The following is a 12,633-nucleotide window of genomic DNA, read 5'->3' as shown; positions in this document are numbered from 1 at the left end:
TATTCTGAAAGCAAAAGCAAATTTAACTTGTGAGGCCTTTTCTTGCTCTATAACATTAATCGAAACGCAAATTTGTGTGCAATGTTTAAAAAAAAATAAATAAATAAATACTAAAACTTCAGCAAAACGTCAGCACTGAAATTTAAAATTCGCTGAAACTAGTTTTTTCGTCGTATACTGGCTCAATTAAAAACATTTTGTCTAAAAATATGTAAATAACAAGCAGTGTCAAAACGACCAGAACTAGATGCATTCGAAAGCGAAATTCGGTGCACATTTTTCGAAACGTAATTATTCCTCTCCGGTTTTAAAATCCATTGCCTGAGGCTTTTATACCCCCTAGGTTTTTATTTAATATTTTCTTTATTGTCAAAGTTGATAAAAATAAAAGGCTTTAAAAATAGTTCATAATAATTTTCTTAAAAACTATGGCATAAAAAAAACTGTTGAGTTTATAAGAAGACTTTATTTACTACTGTGTGAAATTTTAGATAGCTTCAAATTTCTATTAGACTGCGCTTAACTAATCTATTATATCAAAAATATTATAAAAAATAGCGTTTCCGGAGCACGAGAAACACGTTGAAGTGAAAGCTGTTTTTATGGCCTAAAAATATACAACAGTCAATTAAATGTTTTTATTAATTTTTTGAAGCATTATTCGCCATCTGGTTCCGAGCCTTAATTCGACTATTGTGCGCTGTAGCTGGTCAAATCTCACCTGGACAGAAAATGTACAGGCAATGCTAAAGCAATACGATTAGCGGTACCCAGCAGACACAGCTCTATGAGCTCTGGCCTTATTGGCGTTGTGGCGTGTTAAGACTAATGGTCTTATTATGGCAACTTAACGTAACTTACGGCTCTCTCTTAAAAATTCTGTTAAATGGGTGTTGCTTATAATTGAACAGCCGAAACTTAACGTAACTTAATGCCACGTCGAAATCTGTTTCATTTTGATTCTCAAAGTTCTAAGTTCTACGTTCCGTTAAGTTAAGTTAAGTTGCCATAATCAGGCTTTTAGTCCGTCCGCTGAATAAATTCCTTTCACGACTTTGGGACGCGGAGCTCTGAGGAAGGTATTACTTACGTCTTTCGCGCACTCGGTAAAACAGCGGGGATTTCATTATTTTGAAAAGAAGAATTTTTAATTACAATCTGACTGCTCGGATACTCGTTATGGTATTTACGCAGCAGACTGATCCCTACATACAGACTTTTGGTGCAAGCTTTTGATTTTAAAATGCTTTTGAAGCTACCCATCCCATAAATTTTACCTGCTTTGATTTTGCAATTTCGTATTTTACACTTGTTTTCTTGCGATGATTATCCCGCTTTGGGACGGCTTTGCTATGGCCCTTTATATATAAGTTGTTCGCTTCTACAATCTGCGATAATGTGATTGAGGAACGGAGGTACCACAACCTCATCTACTGACAGTATACATCAATTGACGGTTTGGGCGGTTGCTTTTCGTGGAAAAGTTATTGTACTGTATTTGGGTCATTGTTAAGGCAGGATTATTCTCCCGGGTGGTATGTTTTAGTCGTGGCTGACTTATCACCTGAGGAAGTTAATTGATCGACGATTTCGCGAGACTGCATTGCCCATGAAAGGCAAGCATTAGGGCTGTTCAGGATCTTGTGCATATACTCTTACATTTGCATAGTCGTTGCATTTGCAAATTCACAATAATAAAATGCACACGGTTGCCATGGCAGCAAGTATAAAATTTGCAAATGCAACTCTAACTGCCATTTCCACAACATTCTAACAGCCCTATTGTGTTTTGAGCGGTAGTGAGGGCTCTGTAGTTCCCAGCCTAACGTCAGACGCTTCTTTTAATTTTGAGCTTCATTCTACTTAATGGATAATTAAATATCTTGAATTGTATGATTATTAAATTTTTGTATTTTATTGTTTCGATTAAAAAGAGCCATTCGGTACTCCACTTGGAGGGAAATATCAAAATCACATACATAAGTTCATTGTATGAACATACAGAAGTTTGTTCTAGATCTGTTTTAAGTTAAGAGATTGAAAGAAGAAATGCGAAGCAAAGCAACGATTTTCTTTGATTCTTTTATTCATGCCAAGGCACTCTCAAGTTCAAGTTCAGAAGAATTGTATTGAATTTTCAGGTTTATTCAAGACTTTTGCCCTACTTGACCTTCAAATAACCTCGAATCTGACGTGGTGGATGCTAACGGCCCTCGGATTCGCATTCAACGCGTCGTATAACATAGGGATATAGAGGTTTGGTTCAATATGCAGAAACTGTGTTTTTTTTGTAAACCTGTTTAATTCATCATAGGTTTTATGATTAAAAGAAAAAAAACAAATATTGAAGTCTGTGCTTGATTTTTGATGATTTAAATAAACTATTTTTAGATAAGCGTAAAGAAAATATCGTATAACATACAATAATTAACTTTAAATGAAATGCAGATATGAAAAAAATAAAGATTGCATTAATAAAGACGGCAAATATTTTAAAAAGCTACAGAAAGTCTTCGTTTTCTTTTATCTTTTGAATTTCATAGAGAAGGACTCCATAGCATGTTCTTCAGCTGTTTAGCGTTGAAACCCTGAAATAACTTTGAGTGTAGTTCTTCTCTAAGGGTTGAAATGAATATTCAGGCCTTAAACTAAAAACTCGTAAAACCATAGCTAGTCTGGAAACTAGAAACCTAGAAAATTAATTACTAATTGTTAAAAATTGCACACAAGTTATATCACTTGATTTCTGACATTTGATTCATTATATCATTGATTTGTTTCGTTCTAACACGGCCACCATCAATGAGCATCGAACAAACATTAACTGTCTAAGTTTGTATGAAAATACTTCTCAGTTTTTGTTTATGGCATAACCTAGTAAGATACACTGTTGAATTGCGCCGGATACAATCAGCCCAATTCTTAATACTCCCGGAGAGTTTGTTCTCCGGGAGTTTGTTTCTCCCGAAAAAGAAATCCTTCAATAATTAATTACCAGCGAGTAGAATTTCCCCCGAAAACTTGAGAGGGAGAAATTCGAACTTCGAAGAAGCTGTTTGAAACTTTTTTGAGAGCTCAGCTCCGCCATTTAATTTAGAAAGTCCTCAGGGAATTGGTATTCATGATAGGAGGAAAGGGAAAAGAGAGAAAATTCCCAGGGAATTTCCGTTCAGAACCGGCCTGAATGTGAACCGTCGCGATTGCAAGCGACGCATCGCACCATGCAGTATCGTCTTATCGAGACAGACATCGACCGCAGGGATACCATACTAGAATGTCAGGGTATTGCTCTCGGCACAGGCGATGTCGACTCCAAAATTTTTATGTACCCCTTGTCACCAGCTGCCCGGCAGGATATCTCCCTGAAATAGGTGCACTCCTCAGATGTGAAAATCGTATGGTAATCGGTGACTTTAACGCGAACCACGATCTTTGGCATTCAAGCGCGTTGAATGATCGTAGGGGAATACACCTGGTTGAGCAGATGGACGATTCGATATTCTGCAGAATGAACAACGACGCACCCACCAGGAGTATGGGCTGATGCTGTAGCTGACCTGACATAGCAATCGTAAGGGCTGGTCTGATAAACAGCATAACGTGGCCTGTGGATGTCTAGTTATCACTACCTCCCAGTTAAACGCCATTATCGACGTTTTCGACATAATTCATTTAACATGTGATCGATAAAGCAGTCGCTGTATTTAACCAGACATTGAGAAATCGGCACTTAGAGACGCGCACAGCATAGAAAGTTTCTCGGCACACTACGAGACTAAAATTAGTACTCCATGCCGATATTCAGACGAAAAAAAAGATGATAATCGCGCTTTAAGTCGGGAAAACGATGAATGCCTAAAAGTTTGGTGTGGAGCTGTAACTTAACTTGCATTCCGGTTGACTTTTGGGACTAAAAGGGGCACCTTCAATTGCCCCGCCATATATTTTGCTTAATTAAATATTCCCTGAAATATGACTTCTTGTATTTTAAAAAAGTTAAATAGTTTTTTTTTCCTTCTGTAAATTTGGTTATGTGTGCAGAAGCGCACGCTATGGGGGGAAATTTTATTGTAGGGAGTGTCCCAGTTGGACAAGTTGGCTAGATCTTCTCTCTAATTAGCCCAGGTGAGTCCGGCTTTATTACATATGGGCTATGCAGACCATCTTCTATTAGTCCGTTTGATAGAATTATTCTCCAGCCAGAGTGATCATCATCTCGTATGGGACTACCCGCTATTGAAATTGGCATTGTCCAGTTCATCTGGCACACAATTGCCTGAAATACCTGTTTATCAGAGCCATGGCAGCAGATTCAGAATACAGGTTCCTAGAAAACCAAATCCTAAAGATATTATAAAATTCTGCAGTGTCTTAGTGCTCTTAAGCTCACTTCAATGAACGATGATCAAAGATAAGTAGACTTTAGTGATATTAGCGCGAACTAATCTAAGCAAGATCTATGGCTCTAGTGGCGCAAGCGACCGAGAGGATGCTTAGATAAAAAACAGATTTTCGAATGCCGCAACCATGAGTGACCGACGGAAGCATGGACATCCACGAACGCAATGGATAAGCCAAGCTCAGAAAGACCTGTCTGCACTGTTTGAAAATATATATGTATGTAAGTACCAACCGCCTCGACCTAATTTGTAAAGTGTTTGGACCACGACTGAAGTCAACTAAGGGGTCTAAAGCCACACGCAGTAGTAAGGAGAATATTTTCTCGAATCCAGAAATCCTGCTGATGGTTTTTCAAGGAACAGAACTAGTGAGAAGTGTAAAATAAGTGCCTCGATGTTTATGGATGTATGTATGAAGGTGCTTAGACAAGATCATAGCCCGCCAATCTATTGCGAAAGAAATATGCAATACATACAAACAAATGTAGCGATTAATGGTCGTCATAGAGGAATGGGCTTGGGTTACTAAACACCTTTGGGGATGTACTTATATATACATGTGTATATGTACATGAGAATTCCCCCTACTTTTGTAGGTATGTACATACGTATGTATGATCTTTTATTATTTCGCCTGAGGATTCCCCTGCAGCGGTTCTTATCAGTCAACGCTCAGAAAACACTTCGATCTGTCTGCTTTTTTTTAATCTCATTTAAGAAACATACATACTTAGGTATTTATATGCATACGTACTTCTTTCTATATGGGCATGTACAAGCATAAAATTATAATTCATAGTGCACCTTAAAAACATTCCGCTTTCATCACATTCTCATTTTGTTGCAATCCGCCAAATTTAGCGGTACTTTTTTGCGATCATCAACATTTTCGTATAAATAGTGCTTACAAGCGCTGATTGAAATCATTCAGCGGCATAACATTCAGCTAATTAAAACTCAATTCTTAAACACAAATCTTCTCAGTTTGCAATAAACACTTGGAAAAATGTTCGGCAAAAACTTCTTCGGCATTCTGATCTTGGCTGTTATAGCTCTGATGGCACAACTGACATGCGCTGAGCCTGAGCCGTTCGTCGATCGCAACTTGAATCGCCGTAATGGTGGCGCTCAACGCCCAATACAAGTACCCGGCACGCCACCATTTAATCCGCACGATCGCACCTATACTGGAGGTCCAAAGCGTTGGGGTAATTAGCGCATTGGTATGGATTTAGAGGAGGTCTTCTTCGGAGCATGAATTTAATTTATATGGCAATTTGTTTAAGAATATGTATGCATGTATATTGAATAATAAAAGTGTACTTATGTTGGTTAAAGTAATATATACCTTAATTTTTTTAATACCTTTCTGCAATTTCACGTAATATTAAATAATAGCATGTAAGTGCCTTAAAAATTTAAATAAGTAGTCTAAGCCTGGCCCGGATTCATGGCATTCGTGATCGATTTGATCGATTTGAATAAAATTACAGTTGTTTTCCCTCAAAACTATTCAAATTGACGAAGCACACTCGCTATCGAAGGCCGTGATCTCTAATCAAACTTCGATTCGACCGGCGTTTAAGAAGCTGAGCTGATCTAATGGTTCCCTTTAGCGGAGAGCGACTGGGAACTTTTGAGCAGTGCCCCGTGAGGATGCCCATGATATTCCTCAATTTCCTTTTAGGGAGGTTTGAGCCTTTATATTTTCTATTATTACTACTCCAGTGTTGTTCTTTCATTTTTATTGTTTCCGATCTAGGTAAACCCTTTTCTGGTCATGTTTGGGCCTACTTTCTTTGCTAGGTGATCGACTGACACATTTCTTTATATTCCTCCGTGACCGGATACTCACGGGGGATTGGGAAAGTAGTATTAATTAAACTTGGACTAATTAAAACTTGAACCACTCTTTAAGAAAAGCTTAGTCTATTTAACGATCATTAACAATCGTAAGCTTGAATTGAAAGCAAAGCTTGAATCGAAGCAATTTCTCTGGGGTGATACAGTTACACTCACCCCAGAAACGCTCTGCTTTGAAACGACAAGGCATACCGATTTGCCAGGCCCAAACTGCCTTCCTGATCTCAAAGTAACGTTTGATACGGTTGCTTGTTGTTTCTGTTATTGAAGCTGCACCTTGGTCCTCTTTACGGGAGCTACTCTTCCAACCATAGAATCGTCAAGCTCAACTAACGGTAGGCCCAGGTAACGAGCTGTTTCGATGGGTTCGATTCAATGCGAAAGGGGCCTTAGTTGAGTTGTTTCCAGGGCGTCGTGAAAAGAGTTGGTTATATCACTTTCCTTCTCACAATGCATATGCAACTCTCAATTTCTTCGAAATGCTATGGTCTTAGTTCTTGGCAGAAACAACTGATATGACAAAAAGTGTTCTGACCACCCTAAGCCCGATTTCTAGGCGAGCGTCACTTGAGAAATACCTTGAGAATATGAGTGAGAAAAGAGGTAAGTTAGATGTTGACAGCCAGAGAATTCCATCAGAAAATAATACACCAATCGAATGGTTTCAAAACCGAGGCTAACACTTTCAGAGACGTCCGCAGTAGGTACGCTGGTTAATGTCGACATAGTTGGCGCGTTATACTGGCGACTCCACCTACAAAAAACTCTGACAGAAAGCGTATTGGACTTTACTAGGCCCGAAATTCGATTCCTATGGTCACCGTTCTGGAAACACTTGACCTAAAAGCATTTAGCCAAGGAACCTCGCGAGATTTCTTAAATAAACTCCAAAAAGTTAAATTTAATTAAAAAAAAGAAAAAGAAATATGTAATTAAAAAAAGTTCATAAAATTAAATTTTTTTATTTTTAAATAAAAATATTTTATTAAACAATTTTTATTGAGCTTGAGGCCGTTTTTAATGAAAAACAAATAACTTAAGGACGAGCACATCTAAAAAGTTAAACATTTTAATAATAGAAATATTACCAAAAAAAAAACAAAAAAAAACCAACAACCACATGATCAAGTTTAAATAGCACTGGAATAGCTGTGCTTGATTGTAGTTGGCTTAACAAATGAAATAGTGGAAAAAAGCAACAAGAATTCTCAAGGCGAAGCACAGTACAAAGGCAACTGGCTGAGCCAGTAGGATCGTCGGTTCGAATCCTACTGAAAGAAGTCTGATGAGAAAATGTGGTAATTTCCGAAAAAGCTATAATTTCTACCATTTTTTCAAATTATTGTTGCTTTCCAACAATAAGTTTTTCATTAAAAACGGCCCAAGCTTAAAAAAATTATTGAATATAATTGTTATAAGGAAATAAAATAACAAAAACAAAAAAAATATTTTCGTTTTTAAAACAATAAATTCTAAAAATTAAAAGAACATTAAATTTAAAAATATTAACTAAGCAAATTAAAAAATATGTAAAGTGACTTCCCAAAAATTAAATAAAGATTAAACAAAAAATGTCTGTTTAAAACAATACAGGTTAAGAATTTGAAGCAAATTAAGTTAAAAAATGAAATTAAAAAACAAACAAAAAATTAAATAAGTTCATAAAAATTTGATCTTTTTTAACACAACAAAATCTAAAAGCTAAACAAAAAAGAAAAAATAAAATAAGTTCTTAAAATTTAATGCAGTATAAATATTTTTTTTCTTTTTAAATCAGCAAAATCTAAAACCTTAAGTTTGACTCGATATACATATAAATTAATTTTTTTAAATTTTTGATGCAGAAATAATAAAATAATTTACTGTGTATTAATACATACCCTGTCATAATTATACACGCACCACATATTGGCAAGTTTTATGAATTTATCTCTCTATTTCATTAACATCCTTTTTTTCTAAAAATATAGTTTATTATTTAACAGAGGACTAATAAATCCCAGTTTTAAACTTTGTGCGATATTAAAAAATAAAATAAAATTTTTGTTAACATGTCGAGTTTTTAGTTAGATTCCCTAGCAAGATTTTAAGTATGCGGATTTGTAGCTCTTTCAAATTTAATATAATAGAGTGCAAGTTCGAAGTAGCTAGGACTTACTGTTGAAATTTTTACGCAAGTTTGTTGATTTTTTTTAGTATTGCATATGTGCGGCTTTAAACATGGATTTATTTGGACTTTGTTGAACTATATTTTTACAAAAATAACTAAATTGAATATCAAAAAAAAAAAATTGTTAAGACTTGTCTGTGGCGCGAACAATTTTTGTATTTATTTTGCTTAATTTCATTTAATTCTATTCCATTTTAATAAATTTTTAATTTGATTTTTTCTTTTATTTTTATTACATTCTGTTGATTTATTTTTTATTTTTTTAACTTATCTGAATTTAATTTAAATAATTATTTTTCTGTTTTGTAATGCTTACTTATATTTCATTTAATTTTTTTTCTTCATTTTAATTCGAGTGATTTTTCCGCACTCAAAAACGATTAGATACACTGTGCAAGACCAACAAGATTTTCTCAAGCCGAACATGTTTTCGAGTATTTTTCTTGGGTACACGTTCAGTCGTCTGGCAGCCCTGCAAATGACATCAGTTTGACAACTGGTTGGCACACAAACACACAAAACAAATAAATAAAAGCAATCGTAAACGCAATTTTTCTTAAAACCAAAAATTTTCTGGCAACAAAAATCGGCACAAAACCACGCCTACGACAAGCTATCATATGGATTTAATAATTGCGAAACATTTTCCATTGAGTAAAACTCGGTAAACATTAAAAATAAAGCAAAATACTATCAGCTGGCAGGCAGGCTGTTTGTGGTGAATTCGTGGCCAATTGCCTGCGTGGAGCACCGAAAATAGTCATAAACAAAAGCCAGCATACATAGAAAGCTAATTACTAACAGCTAACTAGCGACGCACCAACAAGAATAACGATGAGTAATAGCGGCGGCGGTGTTCGCGCTAACGGCGGTGGTCGACGCCAAGTCGATTGGAATCGCTTTGGCCTAGATGATGATGGCCCCGGGGATGTTGTGGTAGCAAACTTTCGTCAGCGCGGCAATTCTGGTGGCTTTGTGGATTTGGGCAACGAGTACACTTATGCGGCGGGTGGACATCAAGCGTCTGGACGGAATGAAATATTCGCCGATGAACAAGGCGATAAGCCATGGTAATTTGTCTGCTATAAAGCAAATACAATTATTTGATAACAGTACCTATATGTATATTGCCAATAAATTTTTTACAGGTGGCGTTCAAATTTCTTTATCTCACAGCCAGTGCTCTTCGGCACTTGGGACGGCGTATTCACATCTTGTCTTATAAATATATTCGGTGTGATCGTATTCTTACGCTCTGGTTGGGTTGTTGCGCAAGCTGGTATAATCAATGCAGTGCTAATTATTTTTTGCACTGTAGTGATAGCTTTAGTCTCGGTGCTTTCAGCAGTAGGTATATGCGAGCGCTGTCGCGTAGAGAGTGGCGGTGTGTATTTTCTTATAGCACATACGCTGGGCTCGCGCTTTGGTGGCTCACTTGGTGTACTATACTGCTTTGGACAAGCTGTGGGATGCGCCTTGAATGTGATGGGTTTCGGCGAGAGTATGGCCGGACTTGTCGGACTGGCGGACAATAAGTGGGCGATACGTGGTTTCGCTACAGCAGCGGTGCTACTGCTAGGTTGCATTAATGTCGCCGGCGTGAAGTGGGTTATTAAACTGCAATTCATATTGCTAATGATACTACTAGTGTCAGCATTAGACTTTATGGTGGGCAGCTTCATAGGCGGAGATCCAGGTAAGTTGGGGTATAAATTTTTTACTTCAAATCTGCTTTATTTGACGATCATTTACAGATAATGGTTTTGATGGCTGGGACAGTAGTAACTTCTGGGATAATTTGATGCCGAAGTATGAGGACGGCTACTCCTGGTTTAGGGTGTTTGGTGTATTCTTTCCAACCGTCACAGGCGTGCTATCCGGAATTAACATGAGCGGTGACCTGCGCGCCCCCTCGACTGATATACCGAATGGCACACTGGCGGCGTTCGGCACAGGGTAAGCGGAGTATAATTAACTGCGTGGTTAGCGCAAATCTAACCTATTTTTGTTGTTGTGGTTTTTAGCACATTCCTTTACATGGTTTTTGTGCTATTCTTGGGCGCTACTTGCACCCGACCTACGCTGCTTAACGACTTTATGATTTCTGTAAAAGTATCTGCGGTGCCGTTTCTATTGCTTGCGGGCATTTATGTATCCAGCATGTCTTCGTGTTTGGGTGCAATGTATGGCACGCCGCGTGTGCTGCAAAGCATCGCCAATGAGAGCGCTATACCCGGCATTGATGTGCTGGGCAAGGGTGTTAGTACAATTTGAAGCAATTTAACCTAAACCGATAATGATTTTTTAATTTCCACCTCACAGCGCGGACCCAACAAGGTGCCACTCTACGCAATGGGTGTAGTAGCTGTTGTTACAGTCACATTTATCATAGTGGGTGATATTAACTTTCTTGCACCCATCGTAACAATGCCATTCTTGCTTACCTACGCTTGCATTGACTACTCCTACTTTGCTTTGGCTCAAACTTTTGACATACAAGAGCAACGTGAAGAACGCTTCCGTATACAAGCGTCAAGTCCCTCGTATGAGACGCGTCGCTATGGCTCAACGCAATCACCTGGACAGGATGGCAACGATTTGGATTTACTTTTCCCAGATCGTGTACGCCATAAAAACTTACAACAAACACCACAAAATTCACCACATCATGTGCCTTCAAATATCACATCATCTAATGCTGCTGCTATAGCAGCTGCTGCGGCGGCAGCGGCGACGGCAGCCAATCATGAGACTGAACGCAATCATATCCAACAACAACAGCACCGACTCTACGGCAGCGATACAAATGGTGTCGCTTTTCGTGATGGTTACAACAGCACAAATGCAGCTGAAGCTGGCGTGCCAGAGCAGGCTGCCGAGGATGAGGAGCCCATAGCGCCTATACGTCTGCCCATACACTCGAAGACGAAGAACTGGTATTCGCCGTTCTGCAATCGTTGGGCCTCACTTATGGGGGTATGCGGCGTGCCTAAGAGAATAAATTAATGAGTATTATTTATAATGCTGTTGCTTTTAGACTTTCCTGAAGTTACTCGTGATGTTGCTGGTCAACTGGTATTACGCGCTCACCTGCTACCTGGTTGTGTTCATTGTATGGTTCTATGTGGGCACAGCCAATCCGGCAGTGAAACCGGGCTTAACAGCGGAATTTAATTTCTTTGCGTGGCTTAAGAGCGTTATATTCCGGTGCTTCGGGTGAGTTAGATTAAGGTTGAATAGTTAGGTTACGGATGAAAAAACAAAATGCTTGGCGAATTTTGTTAAGCTTAGAAAGTAATTAAAGTAAAAGGGAAGGAGTATACAACACATTTAGATTGCCAAAAATATGCAACTTTTATATTCTTGGCTCTCTTTGTCATTTCCAGTCGGACAACCTAACCTAACACACGGCAACACTTTCCAAACTTTTTGCGAAATTCGCATGCTTTTACAACATTAACATCTTCCTTTTTTTAACCATACATTTTTGTTATTAACTTTGTTTCTCTTTCAGTAAACGCATACACCAGTACGAGCAGGTTGTCGTAACGCCTACCTGTCCCGGCGTTGATTTCTCGCCTACGCAGCTCAATGAAGAGAATGCAGATTTTTCGCAACGTAGTCGTTATCATCACTCAGCGGTGGTGGAAGGTCATCTTATTGATGATGTTTAAGATGAATTGAAAAAAGCAATGCAGCGTACAATAACATTTATAAAAAAAAAATATTTATTACAAAAACACTGAAACAATAACACGCACTTATACACCCTCCAAAAAAAAAAAACTAATAAGAATTGGACTAAGAAACCGAAAATGTATTTTTGAAGCAATATTTTCCCTAAAATTAAAGGTAAAAAATAACATTCCTGCTTGATCGGCAAAAAAGGGCAGCGAAAAAATCTCATTATGACAGCGATCCTGCACTGTATAATCTAAAATTTATTAAGCACGCTAACCGGAGACTGTTGGCGAATTATTGCATTTAAAATCTATGCACAAATTTGCTAAGCGAATTCCACCCGCACTGCGTTTATTTTTTTATATGCATCTAGCGGTAGAGGCATTTCTTTGAACTATGCGCGCGCTAAGTATTCGAAATGATAATCTTTCGTGTGAATTGTTTTAGTGCTAGTGTAGCGCTTTTATGATTTTTTTTTGAGTTTTTCGATAGAACACCAATACAATGTGCTCATACATT

General features: G+C 37.7%; 1 protein-coding gene across 1 annotated transcript; it reads left to right on the top strand.

Annotated features, from left to right (window-relative positions):
- Positions 1-9,267: 9,267 nt before the first annotated feature.
- LOC118748886 (solute carrier family 12 member 8) lies at positions 9,268-12,219 on the top strand. Its single transcript, XM_036483609.1, has 7 exons — positions 9,268-9,503; positions 9,582-10,129; positions 10,188-10,389; positions 10,458-10,692; positions 10,756-11,409; positions 11,471-11,649; positions 11,948-12,219. The coding sequence occupies exons 1-7, from the start codon at positions 9,268-9,270 to the stop codon at positions 12,105-12,107; spliced, it is 2,214 nt and encodes a 737-aa protein (XP_036339502.1). The 3' UTR covers positions 12,108-12,219.
- Positions 12,220-12,633: the final 414 nt, after the last annotated feature.

The sequence above is a fragment of the Rhagoletis pomonella genome, unplaced genomic scaffold (genome assembly GCF_013731165.1).
Source record: "Rhagoletis pomonella isolate Grant_MI unplaced genomic scaffold, Rhpom_1.0 Rhpom_scaffold_00013, whole genome shotgun sequence".
Classification (NCBI taxonomy): Eukaryota; Metazoa; Arthropoda; class Insecta; order Diptera; family Tephritidae; genus Rhagoletis; species Rhagoletis pomonella.
This window is presented reverse-complemented; position numbering and strand designations above follow the sequence as displayed.